General features: G+C 39.2%; 1 protein-coding gene across 1 annotated transcript; it reads right to left on the bottom strand.

The window, feature by feature from the left end:
* Positions 1-17,749: 17,749 nt before the first annotated feature.
* LOC311096295 (paraneoplastic antigen Ma1 homolog) lies at positions 17,750-19,273 on the bottom strand (the record flags this gene model as incomplete). The annotated part of the gene is made up of 1 exon (XM_084135361.1): positions 17,750-19,273. One exon carries the CDS (start codon positions 19,271-19,273, stop codon positions 17,750-17,752), a length of 1,524 nt encoding a protein of 507 aa, XP_083991487.1.
* Between the last annotated feature and the right edge of the window lie 297 nt (positions 19,274-19,570).

Raw genomic sequence — 19,570 nt, forward strand, 5'->3', positions numbered from 1 at the left:
CGGCAGACTTGCACAGGTCATGGGGTCAGAGTGATTACATGCTATTACATGCAACAGCGCAGCTCAGGTTTGTTGTTGTACACAGAAGAGGTCACGAGGACCGCACAGGGACTTGGTGTTGGACATATAGATGACAAGAGCGCAGCTCTCAGGAGGAATTGCTTTAGAGAAGGCGAAGAGGGTGTAGCTAAAGAGAGGGCAGGAGGTGACAGCAGAAGAACACAAGAACAGAAGATGAAAAGTGAGAGCAACATTGGACAGCCACCGAAATACCTCAAAGGATTAACTTCTTAAATGGAGGTCAGAAAAAAATATCATTGTTTTGACATAAAATGCAGTAGTAAGCATTGTTCTTCTAAAGATCTCTTTGGATGTGAATGTCAGTGTCCCTGAAGGAAATAGAAGTTTTACAGGATAAATGGTTAATCCAGGCTATATTTGTAACATTGGTTGGGATCTAAAATACATGAAAAGACAGCACTTGACTTTCTGCTTGTGTGTAGTATCATTATTGATCAAAGTGTGCCTCATTCACAAAAAAATTGCATACAAGTGTTCTTACATTTAAGGCTTTCACACAAAATATGGTCTTTAAGCCGTTTTTTTACACCGTCGGGCTGAACGGTTCTAAGAACAGTAAGGATCTGTTCTAGTTATATTTCCACTTGAGCTTGGTTCGGCACGGAACGGAATGGTTGAGCAATGAAAATGGTTTGGCCCGATGATGGAAAAGCGTATTCTAATGTTGATGAATCCAGATTATTCTAAATGACGAAGCCCAGGGCTGTTGTATCATAATACGCACCTAAGTCATTTACATATAAGGATTTCCACACAAGATCCTCTGTATGGGTGCAAACATAAAAATGTCTCAAAATCCCCTACTGACTCGAAGCAAAGCATGTCCTTCACAAAAACAGCTGGAACACAACCCACAAACACCTTTTAAACATGCACAATTTGACATATCAATCATGTTTGCAGCTCTAATGGTGACAGAAATCCCTACGGTGGGTTCTGTAGAAAAAATAAAAACTATTAAAAAAGGATGGACCACGGGCAGATTTTTAACCTTTTCTGCAAGGATGCATTAACATTTATCAAAAGTGACAGTAAAGACTTAAATTGTTCCAAAAAAAAAAAAAAAAAAAAATCAAAGCAAATATGTCCTTTTTAACTTTGTTCATCAATAAAATCCTCAGGGAAAAAATAAAAATAATAATCACTGTTTCCATCCAAATATTAAGCTGCACAACTGTTTCAAAATCAGCACATTAAAAATATTTTTTAAGGATCATGTGGCTCTAAAGACTAGAGTAATAGCTGTTTAAAATTCAGCTTTGCCATATAGGAATAAATTACATTTTAAAATATATTAATATAGAAAACAGTTATTTTAAGTTGTGATATAAATATAAATGTTGTTACTGTATTTTTGATCAAATAAATGCAGCCTTGGCAAGCATAAGATACTTCTTTCAAAAACATTACTAAATCTAACAACCCCAAATTTTGAACAGTAGTGTTATATCATTTCTCTCAGCACTACTAACAACCAGGGTTAATATTCATTGTATATTCATATATATTCGGTAATAATGCATTTTAAGTTTGCTTGAAGGAACTCAGTGCTATTGTCTCGCTGTAAAAGTGTGAAGCATTAATCATGTGATTATCAGGGATCAGTAGCATTATTGAGTTTTATCCCTGAGTATTGTACTGTAAAGCCAGAGAGCGCATCTTAGGGTATGTCATAACATAAATCTGTTCTTGTTTTGCGAATTGCTGTGATCACTTGACACAGGTCGCTCTTGGTTTCTCAGGCCTGTGGTGCGCTTGTCAGTAAGTGACAGATTTAAATAGGATTTGCATCTCAAACCAGCCTGTGAGGAATATGAGTGTGATTTGTTGAGGAAAGACACAGTGAGAGAGAGAGAGAGAGAGAGAGAGAGAGAGAGAGAGAACCATAAAAGATGACACAAAGATTGCATTACAGCTCATACAGAGGAAAAAAACTGTCGCTGCCAATGACCTTGAAGAAAATAGTCAGAGGAACTGATTTGCAGAGGAGGAGGGGAAATATCTCGAGATGAGGAAGATAACGATGTAGAAACAGATAAGATAAGAGGCAGTACAATAGGACACCACCTCATATCAAGTTTACGGAAAGTAGCAAAGATGAATCCAACCCGGCATGAGAAGCAATGGGAGAACGTTTAAACAGATTAGTCACGCAGTCAATGCCACATGGAGTCCAGGCAAAGGTAGTGAATGAAAACCTGAGAGTGCAGCGAGCAATGACTAAAGTGGCTCAAATTTGACAGTGCCGCTTCGAGCGCTTAGTGGCGCTGTAATTTTACCATACATATTTGAAAGTTAATTTGCAGGATGAAAGGTGTGCAAGGGGCTCACGGTAGGAGTGTCACACTCATAGACAGGTATCATTAAGTGAACAAACAGTAAGATGGAAAAATCAGGCACGGTGAAGCAGAGAATCTGCACTTTTAAGATGCCAGAAGACTTATGAAATTTACGCTTTAGGTGTGGAATTATGCATGACTGGTACAAGGAGGCGGTGAAATGACCAGGTTTTGCATACAAGTTTTGCTAAAGCAAATGTCGGTGTTGTGCATTACTTAAAAATGCATGTTGCAGACATTTGTTTTGCTTTGCCTCTATCTTCAGACAATGGTAACCTATCTGCCACAATAAATGAAATGATTATAAGCACCTGTGTCTCAGAGCATCCTTAAAAGCCCTACAATAGCATAATACAGTTAACTCATGCAACTTAATTTATGCACTATAGTCCAAGTCTTCTGAAGCCATGATAACTTTGTGTGAGGGACAGACTGAAATGTAACTGTAAATGTTAAGGATCTGGAACTGAAATATCATATTGATAGATACATAATATAATGCTGTGCTCCTTGTAGGGCTGGGGCGGTTACCGCATTACCGCGGTCACATGATGCCTACCGCGGGTCTGAGCTCGTCACCGTCATCACCGCAAAAAAAAAAAAAAAAAAAAGCATTGGCCTGCACATGTGTGCACGTTGTGTCTAATTACATTGATTCTAATGACATGGATTGTGTCTAATGACATTGTGTCTTACATAAGTTTTGTTTAGAAAACCTTGAATCCATCAAAAGATGGAGCACATCCGACCTTTTGCGAGTTGGGGAGCGCAATGTTCCATGACACATAATAACATTCCATTCGTATTGACTATTAGGCAGTGGCGTAACTTTGTTTTAAAAAGTGGGTGGGACAGGTGGGGGGAGGGTGGGGGGAGGGGGGGGGGTAACTCAATGCTAAATCATAAAACAGATGTATGTACAATAACATTACATTACGATGTCCAGCAATCGATTTAAATAGTACAGTGATTGGGTTTAATTAGTCGTTTAATATGGCCTATTATATGTTGATCCGACTATTTTAAGCGTGTAATTAAATGGTCCAGGGGCAGAATTTTCACCCAGCGTGTCAGAGGTTGTCGGTTCTAACCGCACACATATATATATATATTTTTTTTTTTTTCTCGATTATGTTTTTCAGTGGTTGTATATCAGGCATGGACTAGGGATGTTAACCGATGATCGTTTGACCGATGGTTGACCGTATCAACGTTAACCGATCAAAGTTGTCGGTAGTCGGTTAAAAAAAAAAAAAGTGATCTCTAAATTAGGCTATTATAGACAGTGGACTAAACGCTACTACAGTTAGCCATCTCATTCCAAGATCTTTTTGTGTGAAGTGAACAAATACCTCACACTCAATTTTTCATAACTCGCCTGTTTGTACTTAATAAACCAATAAAAACATTTGGCGCGAGGTCACAGCGTTTGGGTTCGCGCGCTCACAAGGTTTGCGAAAAGAAAAGGCTACAGGCTAAAACACTCGAGGTTAGAGCCAGGGCAGACGACAGGATGAAGCGTGCAAAGAAAAGTAGTGTGTAGGACCATTTCACCAAAAAGAATGACACAGATGTAAGTTGCAACTTGTGTGATACAGTGCTTAAATACAGTAGTAGCACATCATCTATGATGTATCACCTGAAAACGCGACACCTGATGATCATCATCTTTCTTTATTATTGTTAGCACTAGGCTACCTCAAACTAAAGCGGCGTCTCTTCGGAGCTGTCATTTTCTTAAATGAGCCGCGGCAATGTTTCAAATGAGCTTCTAACGCTAGACAAACGCCTTTATTTTCAACGCGATCACCTTGTACCCAAACCATTTCGAAACTAAGGAGTCATTTGTCCTCCGATTACATACAAGCTCCTCGGCGCCGCGTTTGCGGGACTCATGTTTCGCACTGTAGGGGATTTAAAAAAAGTGACGTGAGTGGAAGGGCGGCAGAGAGATGCGACAGAGTTGTGAAATTGCAGGCGTGGCTCGAAATGGCTGTTATTTCAAATAGCATAGCATATTTTAAACTAATCGGTTAACCGGTTTCAACCGGCTAATGAGGCTCGGTGGTCGGTCAAGAAATTTTTTAGTTTTCGCCATCCCTAGCATGGACACGTTTGTGTGCATTTTGTTTTGTAATTTAACCGGAACAAATAGAGAGTCTCTCCACAACGGATTGAAGCGCGCGTCCGAGTGAAGACTGTGCGCGAGCCACAAACAAACACAGTATCCGCGCCACTGATCGCAGCGGCAACGAGCACTTTGATCACTTGATTTCAAAAACAACACATTTCAGCGCTAGATCGCCTCTTATTTGACAAACGAATGAAATTAATGCTCTGGTAGTTAACTGGAGATGTTTTGTTTATTAGTATTGGTACATTCGTGCCGCGAGATGTTTCAAAAGTGGTGGGGACAATATCGACCTTAGCAAAAAGTGGTGGGGACATGTCCCACCCGTCCCACCCGCAAATTACGCCTATGCTATTAGGCCTATATGCGAGAGTACCTACAGACATCCCAAGTCTCCCAGAAGTTCTGGGAGTCTCCTGCATATTAATAGCGGCTCCATGATGCCCGCAAATTAGTTAAAATCTCCCAGAATCTAGAGCGAGCGAGCAAGAGTGCGCATGCGAGACAGAGACTGTGTTCCAAATTTTAAAGCGATTTAAGCGATAAATGATTTAAAGCGGTTTACCGCTATACCGCGGGAATTTCTTGCTTTTCAACCGCGGTAAGAAAAAATCCATACCGTCCCAGCCCTAGCTCCTTGTCTTTTGTCTTCCAGTTTGTATTTCCACAGCGACCTTACGTATTTATGAATGAACGTATACTGCTCATTTCAATATTCTACGGTCTACAGACATTTGTTATGACATCTGCTTTAATCATTACAATGCTCATGATAACTTTCATTAACTCTTCAATAAGTAAATCCACTTCACCAGCTAATTACTCTTTGACAGTGATGCCATAGAAATATACAGAGCTACAGCAAAAACTGAAGTTCAAAGACACAATTCTAAATATGGCTCTGCGCTTGTTTCTCTGGCACAAAAGGTATATAGAACATACTTTTTTAGTGAGCGTGAAGTAATTACTTGTTCAAAATAAGTACCTACTCAAGAGAGTCTGCGATTTCGGACACAACCAGACAGTCACCGAGCATCACAAACAAACAGCAGCCGCCTTTTACACTTCCTCCTGAACCAAAACAATGAGCTTATGCTGCATTCACGCCATGTCGGACTCGTAGCCGTAATTAAGAGATGGCAACTCGTGACGTTCTACTCGAAGCTGTTCACATCCTCAGACTCGGATTTAGGCGCTTCTATATCAATACTATCAACGCCGAAATGAATCTGCAGCAGTCAGGTCAGTTAGGTAGTACAAGAGCGAGCTCTGTTGTTTATGTTCATTATTATTGTAATTTCATGTGCTTTGAGACATGAGGAAGTTTAAAGCCGTCTCCCGTCTCGTAACCCTTTGCAGACTCTGTTATATGTGTTCATGTGTTTTGAAGGAGGTGTGGCTTTGGAGAGCTCTGAAGGGAAGGTGGGATCTCATGTTTTCAAGATCTTAAGATGATCTTAAGATGAAGTCTTTGTACACTCTACACTGTTTTGGTAGTGACAATTTTAGATACTTTTGAGCCTAGCTCGAAGATGCTAATCAGCACATGGTTAGCAATCACTGGTCAGAACAGTTGAACACATATAACAACTACATTTTATGGAATAACATCCAAAAAAGTTTTCTCAATAGCAGAAAAAATGAGTTTGGTAGTGACATTCCTTAAAGTTACACACAGATTCTTAGACTTTAGAACACATTTACCTCAAAATGATGGGATCAATCTACTCACCATATAGCACATGAGAGAGAGGGACACAGGAATATTTCCTGATCAAAAATGTAGGGGTGTGGTTAAAATCAGTCTCAGCCAATGGACTACAACATTCACTGTTTTGGTAGTGACATGAAAATGCAGGACATGTTTTTTTTTTAGATAAAGTTTCATGATTTAAAAATAAAATATAAAATAAATATTTTTTTTTAACTTCGTTAAAAAAAAAAAAAAAATACATATATATATATTTTTTTTTAAACAAGAATGGAAAAATTTGCAAAAAAAATTTATATATCATTTTCACAAGTTGAAATTTAGGGGTTAGGGTTTGGGACAGCCACCTCCTAATTGAAAGTAGCCCAATGATGATTATATATATATAAAGCTTACTGATATCTTAAATATTATTGTGGGTTTCAATAGATAATTGAAGGATCTTAGTAAACATCTAAGATTTTAATAATTAAATGCTTTTCAAATGTGTTTTTTGGATGAGGGACAGCAGTTTGCACCAATTCTGTAGAATGGCCCATATATATAAAACGTGTCAGATTCTAGAAACACAACTCATGTTAGATTTCAGATCTGAGAATAAACTAAGTTTCACTACTCATTATTATTTCATAACTTAGTTTTATGAAACATTAGATCATGCCATGGGGAAACTCAAAGGACAAAATAAATCTACTCGCATAAACCAAGCACTCACTCACGCCTGATTTGATGCAATGCTTCATGTTTCATCAGTCAAACATCTTCCCTGATCGTCTTTATGAATATTCTGCAACCCATATGGAATGTGAAGACGAATTTCCATATATTATTCGCCGGTCAGAGAGCTCATGAGCGGCCTCTGTCCGTGCACATTAATAAATGCAACAAATATATAAAATAAACAGTTTGGCCACCAAATAATGCTGCTCGTCACATCCGCACAATTTAGTAAAAAAAAAAAAATGACATGGCTGATGGTGATAATATGATAACTAATCATAAGAGAAGCCGTTGATATACCAAATGCACAGACTTTTGGATTGTAAACCCCAATGGAATAACTGACAACACAAATCCAGCGTGATTGAACAGGTATGTGCACATATATTTATCACATAAAAAAAAAAATCGGTTTTCTTTTCTATTATTTTGACAGTACAAGAACAGCAATTATAAATAAACGTAAAGGATCATACCTTGAGTCCAGGTGGTATAATCACTTGTCAATGTCAACAGACTCCTCAAGAAGATTTTGCCATAAATCCATACGAATACATAAAACGGATCCATTATGTGGTAGTCCATATGATTAATAAACAATATTCCTAGCCTTTTGAAGCCGATAATCGAACCCTTTGCCGCTGCTCACGCACGTGTCATTCGCGGTCGCTTTTTTAAACGTGTTGAGTCGCAGTGGTCGATTTTACTCGGTACGTTTACCTTGTTCTATTCAGGCCCGGTTTCAAAAACAGGGCTTAGATTAAGCCAGAGTTAGACCTTAGTTCAGCATTTTGAGTAGCTTTTATTAACATGCATTAAAAAAAAGCATGACATTATTAAAAAACAACAACAAAACATTAGGCCTAACTGGGGGTTGTTCCATAAAACAAGATTAGAATACAAGCCAGGCTTATTTTGGTTAGTCAGACTTTTTTATTGTCGGTGGATTCTGTTTCATAAAGCAAACTTAAAATAGTTCAAACTCAGTTACCCTGGCAACTTATGCTGGGAAACTAGCCTGGTCCAGGGCAGGCTAACTGTCAGGCTAAACCTCAGCTGTTACACAGATCCTCTAACACTGACCGACAAGAACACAATGATATTACCACTGACACTCTCTCATACCATTATTGGACTTTATTAACCACTATTAGTCCAAAAATAAATACACAGTATACAGAAAATCAACTTAAATAAGGCTACAATGATAAATTAGACAATATATAGATAGATAGATAGATAGATAGATAGATAGATAGATAGATAGATAGATAGATAGATAGATAGATAGATAGATAGATAGATAGATAGATAGATAGATAGATAGATACAATATATATACTACAGGTTTTCTTTTTTTACTGGCTGAATGTTTTGTGGCCACGATTTAATTTGATTGTTTTAAAGATTTATGAATACATTTCTCTCTGGTTTTGTTTGGCAGCTGTAGTACATCATGTTTATGATTATTAGAAGAACATTAGAACACAATCTAAAAAAAAGCTTTTTAAAGCAGAAGTTAAAATCACAAAATTAAAAATAAATAATTACATTTAACACAATTATACAAATTGACAGTTCCTTTAAAGACATCATATTTTCCCCCAATAAAATTCCTTATTTTTCCTTCTACTTTTTTTCTTTTTTGATAATACCCACCAACACATAGCCTAAAAAACACATGATTAGAACAATAACCAAAAAGTACATAGTTAGACACTTTTACATATGATTTAAGGGGGAAAAGACAAAAAAAACAATAAATAAATATTAATAAAAATTTAACATTCACATACCTGTATTTATATCAAACTCTTATAATGACACATAATTCCTAATAGTTATTCAAGTAATATTATTTGAATATCAAATATTCAGTATTAAATAAGTAAATAAATAAAATAACAAATAACTAGAAATAAAAGGGAGGGAGGGTTATATAAAAATGTAGTTAATGTAGGCTAATATATATTCCTTTATTTTATGGAATATTCTTTGATTTTAGAGTTGCACATATCTTTTCAAAATGTATACATTTGCTCTTAATTTCATGTTATCCTCTCCATAGTGTACTTTAAAAACTAAATCTACTCATTTAAAACTGGGGATTCTTGCTTTCTCCAAAAAAATATTGCATTAAAGCTGTAATTCTCAGCATTCTAAATAAGTATACATCATCTTTATTAAGTAGCATAGGTCCTATACCCAAAACTATATTTTGTATCTTTATATATTTAGTTTAAGGCTATTATTTAGTATTATTTAGTATTAGTATTAGGCTACTTCTGTTCACTGAAGTAGGCTACTTCTGTTCGCTAGAAGTTTACGGCAACTTATCCAACATCCTAAAGATAAATGATTATAATTAGAAGATATTTCTAGTGTTATAAAATATCGCATATTAATTTTCCAAGCAAAATGTATATTTTAGTCAGAATTATTGCGCTCCTATTTGGCGCGCATGCGCGCAGCAGCGCTTGTTCAATATGAAGATTAGCAGCAAAATGGATACATTTGCATGACTTTCTAACATTTACAGATGGAGAATATAACTGTAAAATGTAAGTTTTGCACTGAGGGAAAAAAAAACATGTCACAAACGCATAAAACAGCACAAAATATACGCTGTTTGATGGTGGATGGATTTGATCCACGATCGACCTCTAGGGCTGCTTCAGAAACGCGTGCACACGCAGTTATCTAGACTAGATAAACCTGGATCAAATTAGTGAGATTGCGTGAACTTCAATTACCTTTTATGGAATCACTTTAGCCCCAACTTATTTGTTAGGCTCATTCAAGTCCGGTTTTGGAGATTAATCCCCGCTTTTCTAAGCGTCTTTTATGGAACAACCCTCTGGTGTGCATCTTAAGACAAAACATATTTTAAGATGTGTCAGTGCAAGTTGCTTTTAGATAAAACAGCTCAAACATGCATTTTAGTCTGGGACTAGTCTTAAGCCTTGTCTGTGAAACTGGGAATATGTAGCACACCGACTCAGCCATTGAGAGCAGAGACCTGTATATGCTTGTCTCGCTCTTCTCACAGATATATCATTAAGGGCTGCTGTTATGCCCTCCCTGGAGTAAATGATTATCATTTTGACACTTGACAAATCAGAGGTTTTCACAGCTTCTTGGATTTCTTTTTGCGATTCATTGGTGGCAGCCAAACACATGGCATATTTTCTTAAGGGGATTATTTTCACACATTCATTATGTTCAGTTGATTTGACAGTGCTTTGGCTGTAACAGTATATCAAGAAACCTGTCAAAGACAACCAGTTGTAATTTGCAGACAGTGCTATAATGTACTTTCAGTTGAAGCAATTGTCCTATGTCTGCCAGCATTTGTATCCCTTAATGTAGCCCGGCTAGCCTATACTGTTTGCAGTTCCCTTTTTTAGAGTTCCCAGACATCGTTCCCTTTTGCAGAGTTTTTCAATTCCTATTAAATGCAGTTGGTAGACAGAGCTAACCCAGAATTCGTGCACTTACAAATGATTATAGGGATAACCTAATGGGTTTGTTTTATGACCCTGTTGACTATTGGTGTAAGTTAGGGTTTTTTAATCTTTTAGATGCTACAGACCCCCAAATATGATCATCCTCTTGTGTGGGCCCGCCATCCTAAAAAATGTAAAGGCATCTATTATTTATAAACAACCAACTTGTACAGTGGAAAATGTATATGAATCTAAAATTACTTTCTATTATAAATTTTTTATAGTCACTAAATTACTGTTTAATGTATTATTTAATTATTTTATTATTACATTTTAAATTTTTATTTATATTAATAACACATATTTATTTTATTCAATAGATTAATAACTAATATTTTTTTAATTTAATCAAATGTTCATTAATTATTTATTTTAAGCAAATAATTATTATTATTATTATATTTTTTTTTGTTATATATATATATATATATATATATATATATATATATATATATATATATATATATATATGTATATATATATATATATATATATATATATATATATATATGTATATATATATATATATATATATATATATATATTTATATACATATACATTTGATTGACCAGATCTTTCTGGTCCTTATTATTTCCTTGATATATATTTCCTTGAACAACGAAACTGGCATATTAACTTTTTTTTTTTTTTTTTTTTCATATTAGAAACCAATTCCTTGATGCTCATTATTCTGCATTTTCCCGTTTTCTTCTCACATTTTCAATTGTTTGCATGCAAAAACAATGGGACCCAGGATTTCTCATAAAACTTCAGCAGCCTGCTGGAGAGACGAAGGCGAGTGTGAAGCTAATAAGGTTTGCACAACGAGCGTGCTTCTTGAAAAACAAAAAATTGGATCTCGGGTCATATTCCATAGACTGAATGTGTGAGACTGTTAAAAAGGCAGAGCATGACAGTGAGAGAAAAGAGAGAGAGAGATCTGTGAGTAGAAAGAGAATGAGCACAGAATGTTGAAAGAGAAAAGATAGGCCAGATAGGGAGATGGAACACACAAGGTTTTGCAGAGGATCTATTTTTTTTCCCTTTCTTGTCAGCAGAAGCCTCACTGGGTTTCTTTCCACCCAGGATTTGCGTACACAAAAGCAGCCCAAGTAATACGATCTAATCCCTCAATCCGAGCCTGGTAGGGTGTACGATAGATTTGTAAATGGTGCCCTTTACAAATCTGTTTTATTCCTTTTTGTCTTTTCACATCCGTGTAACCCTCCTACACAATTCCACTTTTTTTCAGGATTTATCATGTGCATGGGGAAATGAATTGGTGAGAGGTTACTAGAAGTTAAAATCGGGATTTATAGAAAACAATTAAAACTTAGGGCATGAAACTCTGACTAGAGTGTAGAGAGGCCTGGTTAGCTGAAATAAAGCTATACTGTGTTCGTTTGTTTTCACCGTGAGCATAAACTCCCATACACATATATATTTAACTTAGCCACTATAACCCTTATTTGAAAAACATAAATAAACTGAAATCACACAAATCACATTTCACTCACACACACTTAAATATCAGACCACAAAGATTAAATGTTAAACTCAAAATGTATTTATATATTTTCTTCAGAATTCAGGTGCGTTAACCTTTCAAAATGTTCTCATGTTCAAATGAAATGACAGTTAACAATACCCCGGGGTTTTTCCTACTAAATGTCAGTGTTTTGTGGTACCACAACGTTGGCGCGCATGTTGGAGCTCAGTTGAAAAAAAAAATATTGTCTGTACTCACAGTTCCTTGGTGACAGAAAAATTAACATGACCATTCTGGTTCAAACCGTTTGATCCAGTGGTGAGATACACGATGAAGAAAACCCGTCCTGAAACTCTGTCCGTCTGTGTGAAAAACACAGACATCTCTGGCCTGCAGCACGAATCCCGAGCACATCTATTGCAGCAACATGGATGGCAGTCTCTGATGCACACTAGCCAACAGTCCACAAAAAAAACGAATGAGCTTCATGATATCTTTTTCAAGTTCATTTTAGTTCACATACTCACTCAGAACTCGGTGGCAAATTGGATTTCAGGCAGTTCACACGTGGCTATGCGCGTCGCAGTTCACACGTGGCTATCAGTTCACACATGCTAAGTAAGCAGTAGTTTCACTTCATCCGAATCTCCGTTGTAGATTCAAACAGCTCCAAACTAACTCACTTTCCCGTTTTAACAGTGTAGCACCTTCACAAAACTCAAGAAGAATACCCCACTGGTTCTCAACATCGATGAACAGCAATGTATAAATCACACAGAACTTACAGCTAGCTCGCAGCGATCTCTCAGGCTTTCTTTCTCGTACTTTTTCCGCTCGGTCTTTTAGTCCCGCCCCCTCAACAATCCGGTAGGCTGTTACACTGCTCTATGGATGGAACTGATTGGATAACTAATGAAACTGACACCTGGCCATCCAATACGAAATAAAATGACAGAGGGTTCAAAGGTTACTCTCAAAAGAAAAAATAATATTTTAACATCTCTATTTATAACTGAATTAACACGCGTAATAATACAAAAAAATGTATTACACACCAGGGCAATTGAACTGGCCCATATTTCAAGATACTGTATTTGTTAACAGAACACAAAATAAACATTAGATAAATTTAGCAGGGTGCTACATTCTCCCCCCACAAGAAAAATGGTCATGCCCTCATGACATGTCTAAAACCGTAAATCACTTTAAGGAAAATAAACACATTTTCTTAAAAGATTGTGGTAGGAAGATTATTAAACATTCCCCTTAACCTATCCATTTGTAAAAATAACTTTTGTATTTCTTAATAGGAGATAGGGCTAAAGAATCTTTCTGGTCATTAATCTCAACTACAGTAGCACTATGTGTACCAACTGCCACTGACGTTGGGGTCCCTAAAAAGTCATAAGTTAGTCTGGTTGGAGCTTTCTTTAGTCTCTGAGGCCGAGTTGTCTTGTCATGGCTTTCTGTTACACTGTTAAGTCTCTCAGCTACATCTGACGTCTGTATTTCAGTGTCTCTTTCTCGTGGCACACTTTCTGCTGTCACATTTTGTACCACATGGTCATTCTCCTCCACTACGACAGATTTTTCAACTGAATCATCCATTTCTGAGTTACTTGTCAAAACAGCCAGATCCAAATCCAGATCAAAAGGCTCACAGTAATCAATGTTTTGAGGTTCTGGTCCTGACAGCGTTTGTGGTACATAATAGTCATGCCATACACCCATCTCATCATCTTCAGAATCAGATGTTGCCTCCATCTTATCCTGTTCGGGTGCTGGTAAACATGAAGTATCAGAGTTCCCTTTTCTCTTTGCTTTGAGCCGTCTGCTGGCTCTTCTTTGTTTTAAGGGCTCCTTGTTCATCTCAGGCCGCAACTGCACTTCCTGTCCGATTGGCAGAATGTGATTTCGGTGTAGTATCTTTTCAGATCCATGTCCACTCTCTGGCTTCAGTTTGAACACGGGCAAACCAGGCAGTTGACTCTCCACAATGTAAGGAGTATCTTTCCACCGATCAGCAAGCTTGTGTTTCCCTTGTAACCCAAGGTTTCGGATCAAGACCCTGTCCCCGGAATCTAATGGACAGAAACGAACTCTTTGATCATAGCGTTGCTTGTTCCCTTCATTCTTCTTCTCTGCCATACTCCCAGCCAACTGATAGGCGGCTTGAAGCTCACGTTTCATGTTTTTGACATACCTCAAGTAGGATTTTGTGGAGGTGCCGTCACTTGAAACTCCGAATGTCACGTCTATGGGCAGCCTGGCTTGTCGTCCAAACATTAGAAAATATGGAGAATAGCCTGTGGACTCATTCACTGTGCAATTGTACGCATGTACAAGATGACTGAGGTGCTTACTCCATTTACTTTTGTCCTGCGTTTCCAGCGTTCCAAGCATGTCAAGAAGAGTCCTGTTGAAACGCTCAGGCTGTGGGTCACCTTGAGGGTGATAGGGAGTGGTTCGGGATTTCTTTATGCCAAGCATGCTTAACAGTTCATGGATAAGGCGACTTTCGAAATCCCTGCCCTGATCTGAGTGCACCCTTTTTGGCAAACCATAGTGGACAAAGTATTGTTCCCACAGAACCTTAGCGACAGTTGATGCTTTCTGATCTTTACTTGCAAAAGCTTGAGCATATCTCGTGTAATGATCTGTAACTACGAGCACATTGCAGATATTTCTGGAGTCAGGCTCAATCGTCAAAAAATCCATGCAGACGAGATCCATCGGTCCATCACTGTTAAGATGCGACAACTCAGCAACTCTTTTAGGCAGCGTTTTCCTCTGAATACACCTTGGACAGCTCTTACAGTACTGTTCAATCTGGACTTTCATGCGAGGCCAGTAAAACCTTTCCCGTATCAGTCCGTATGTCTTGTCAACCCCCAAATGGCCCGACTGGTCATGTAATGACTGGAGCACAATTGTTCTGAACTCTTGTGGGAGCAACAGCTGCTGCCAAGCTGGTTTGTTTGGTGGATGGCTTGTTCTGTACAACACAGAGTCTTTGACTATTAGCTTCTCCCACTCTTTTAACAACAATGACACATCAGGATGTTTCTCTTTGTTAGCTTGGTTGGCACTTTTCTGAACTATAGCACGCCACACTTCTCCAATGCATGGGTCTTTCTGCTGAGAATTTGAGATTTCTGCTGCACTCAATTTGGGCAACTGCTTAGTGTTCAGAAATGACAAGTTACAATAGGCTCTGGGCACAGCACCTTTAGATGAGCCCATGAGATCTACAGCTCTGCACTGGCGACAGTGAGGTACTCTGGCTTTAGACATGTGACAGACAGCTTGGACTGTGGTGGCAAGCAGAGTTTCCTTCTCATGTGAAGCATTTTGATTTGCATGAGGGCGGCGTGACAATGCATCCGCATCCACGTTCTGTTTTCCAGGTCGATACTTTAGACTAAAATCATATGTTGACAATTCCGCCAACCATCGATGCCCTGTTGCGTCCAATTTAGCTGTAGTTAAGATATACGTCAATGGATTGTTATCAGTGTGAACCTCAAACTTGACTCCATAGAGATAATCATGCAACTTGTTGACAACAGCCCATTTTAATGCCAGAAACTCGAGCTTATGTGTAGGATAATTCTTTTCTGTTGGAGAGAGGCTTCTGCTGACAAACGCAACTGGGCGCAAACCTTCTCCCTGATCCTGATAGAGGACACCTCCCAATCCTTCTCTGCTCGCATCGACATGCAGCACATATGACAGTTTTGGGTTGGCGATTGCCAGCACAGGCGCCTCTGTAAGACTTCTCTTTAAAGCCTCAAAAGCTTTCTCACAGTCTTTATCCCACCTAGTTCCAAAACTCTCAGAAGGATGGTACCAATCTTTTGTTGCTGTGGCTGCTTGTGCTTTACTCTGCTCTTTGATATCTTTATTTTTCTTTGCCCCTTTCCTTGTCTTTCTAGATACAATGCAGCCCTGAAGCAGCTGATTGAGTGGATAACAGACTCGGGAGAAATCCTTTACAAAACGTCTGTAATATCCACAGAAGCCAAGGAAGGAACGAAGAGCAGTAATGTTTTCTGGGCGGGGCCATGATTTCACTGCCTCAATCTTTGCTGGGTCTGTAGCGATACCATCTCTAGACACAATGTGGCCAAGGTAGGTAACAGAGGGGCAGCAGAACTGACATTTATCCAACGATATCTTTAATCCTTCCTCCTTCAATCTGTCAAGGACTTTAAGAAGGCGCTGCTCGTGTTCCTCTAGCGTTCTTCCGAAAATGATCACGTCATCCAGATACACAAGCACTTCCAGTAGGTTCATATCACCAACAGTCCTTTCCATAATTCGCTGAAATGTGGCCGGAGCCCCACAAATCCCTTGCGGCATCCGCTCAAACTGATAGAACCCTGCTGGGCAAGTGAAAGCTGTTTTTTCTTTATCAGCAGCAGCTAAAGGGATCTGGTAATAGCCGCTTCTGAGGTCAAGCACACTGAACCACTGGCTACCACCCAGGCAGGACAAAGCATCTTCCACACGAGGGACTGTATACTGGTCCGTAATCGTTCTTCTGTTTAACGTTCTATAGTCCACACACATTCGTATGGTACCGTTTTTCTTGCGAACCACAACTATTGGAGAAGCATATGGGCTTCTGGATTCTGAAATGATTCCGGCCTCTTTGAGATCATTCAGATGCTTCCTCACATCCTCCAAATCACCAGGTGGTAAACGTCTAGAGCGTTCTCTGAAAGGTCTATCATCTGTCACCCGTATGGTGTGTTTTGTGCTCTTTGCACAACCCACATCAAACTCACTGCAGGAGAATACCTCTTTTCTCTCCATCATCTTTCGACACAGTCGCTCCTTCCACTCAGGAGGCACAGGAGAGTCACCAAAGTTGAAAGAAGACGGGGACAATTGAGGTGTAAGCAGCTTAGGGCCCTCCTTTTCACTGACTGTATTTATTACATCTACAGGAAATAGATGAGCAATTGGAATTCCACGTTTTAATGTCACATTATGACTGGACAAATTTCTTACAGTGACTGTGATGCGACGACAGTAAACAGCAGTGGACTTTTCAACCACCGGCATGACCAGTAGCTCTTCAGGAAAACAATCTACCTCGGGATGATCTATAAGAACAGCTTGGCTAGAGAGACCTCCAGGAAACTTTGGAACACCAACAACCGTAGCAACGCCGCCAGGTGGCAGAGTGAAAGGCTTGTCTCGTGTAAACCAGACTGTTCCTCTTTTTGTTTCAGCTGTGTCGTCAGGAGTTTCCTGAAACTTTTCATAAGCAACTTTTATTACTGGATGAACAGACAGGGTGTTGAGAAAATTGTCTCCTCCATGTGTTTTGCATGAATGGAACAGTCTTCGAACTATTGAGGTGTTTGTGCCGACCACAAGGGAAACATCCCCTGTCATGACCGGATCTGGACACACAAGCACAAGTGTTTCTACAGTCTCAGCTACTCCAACTACATCTCCAGTAAACTCAAGCTTCAAGCACATATAACCATTATATGGATACTCCTTTGCGCTGAGGCCCCAGATCTCAAGGCACTCAATAGGGGTCAAAGGCAGGTGCTTCAGATATTTGTCATAAAAGGAGCGATACAGTAAGGTAACTTGAGACCCGCTATCAAGTAAAGCTTTGGCGTAAATGCCCTCAATTTGTACTGAGACAATAGAGCTAGGTCCTACTAAACCTTCTGGCAAGTTAGCCTTCTTTTCTGGTAGCGTGTCACATCTTGTGGAACGTATTCTATCCGGAGCATCAGGCCGTTCCTCTACCGAGCCCCTGGAAAGTTTCCCGTCGGCTGTTTCATTTTCAAAAGGCGCTTGTTCACTTTTCTGAGATTTTCTGGATTTTGACACTCCCGCTGGAAATGACCATCTTCACCACATTTGTAGCAAAAGACATCAACACGATACTGAGGTTTGGGAACCCTCTCCTTCACACGTGCATATGAGTTTCCAGTAGCTTTCTGGCTAGGGTTCTGGTCTACGTGCTCTGCCACACTGGCTGATGCAGTCACAGAGGCAGAAAGGAGACGTGCAACATCAGTCTTGAGACCTTGAAATTCTTTCCTTAGATTCTCTATTGCAAGATCTTTCTCTCTTACGTCAGGGACTGGCGCAGGCTCTGGCAGTACATGTACAACTGAGGCTGTAGCACACTCGGCTCGTCTGCCAGTAGCTAAAGACGTGACCTTCTTTGCATTCGGTCTTTCTAGGATCATCTCCTCTTCTTCTCTTACATCCCGAAGCAACTCAGTAAAGCTGGGAGGAGGCTTGAGTTTGTAAGTCAGTCTTATGCGAAGGGCTACGAGGTCATGAGGCAGAGAGCCTCTAGCAACTTGATCAATGCGTGTTCGGTTCATGTCAATCACTTCAATTCCACCTTTACGATGGACTGCATGCAATAGCTTGTCTAATCTGAGTAAGTAAGCTGATAATTTCTCACTTTCTTGCTGGAATGTATTACGAAACCTCACCATGAGATCAGCTGCACTGTCTGTGGTTCCAAAAGCTGCTTCGAGGACTTTAAGGTAGTCATTGGCAGTGGCCTGGGGATTAGTGACTCTCAAACCTCTGACAATATCTGCTGCTGGCCCTTTAAGACACTCAGCTACTCTCTGTCTTTTGACAACATCAGAACACTGCCATTCGTCCAACATGTGAGTGGTCTGTTCCGCCCAAGCGTCATACTCCTCTTCTCCATGTGGAGTGGGTTTCATACCTGAGAACATGCGTAGCTTGCGATAGGCTGGTCCATCGCCAGACGTGGCTTGACACTTTTCAACTAGTGAGGAGATGGCATTCACCAGAGTTGCGTTCAGGTCTGGATTGGTGGGTGGAGCAGTGGGTAAAGTGCTGTGTGGAGCAGTAGGTAAAGAGCTGGGTGGGGCAGAAGCAGAGGTAAGTAAGCCAGTGACATCAGCCAGTGTCTTCCCTTCATTTGCTAAGAATGACAGCAACTTGGACTGGAAGTCTCCTCTATCAGTTACAGGAACAGTCTGGGTGTCAGTAACATTCACTATCCAAGGTCCAAACTCATCTCCAGCTAGTAACTGTTCAGGTATGTCAGTCTTAGTCATGTCATTAACAGTTTCAACTAAAACTGACTGGCTTTTATTGGAGTGTTCTACACATCGTCCTCTTATTTTACAGGGACCGAAAACTTCAGCCTCATCCAGTACCCTATACATAGTCTCATCAGTAACATCAAGAGAAACTTTACTAAGCACAAATGCTTTCCTTGCATCAACACCTTTGTCTTTACACCATTTGAAAATCGGTTCTGGATCCATGTTAATAGCTTCGGATAGACAGAATAAAATAAAAATAAAAATAAAATAAAAAAAATCTCTGAAACACAAGTGGCTATAGGGCTTTTAAGCTACCTCATTTAGCACTGACTTCCTATTTTATTTGTATTTTTTTATAACATGCTCACAAAACAAAACAACAGTAAACAACATCCCGGACGAGCCCCCACGTGTAACCCTCCTACACAATTCCACTTTTTTTCAGGATTTATCATGTGCATGGGGAAATGAATTGGTGAGAGGTTACTAGAAGTTAAAATCGGGATTTATAGAAAACAA

This window comes from Abramis brama (genome assembly GCF_963993115.1).
Source record: "Abramis brama genome assembly, chromosome: 14".
NCBI lineage: Eukaryota > Metazoa > Chordata > Actinopteri > Cypriniformes > Leuciscidae > Abramis > Abramis brama.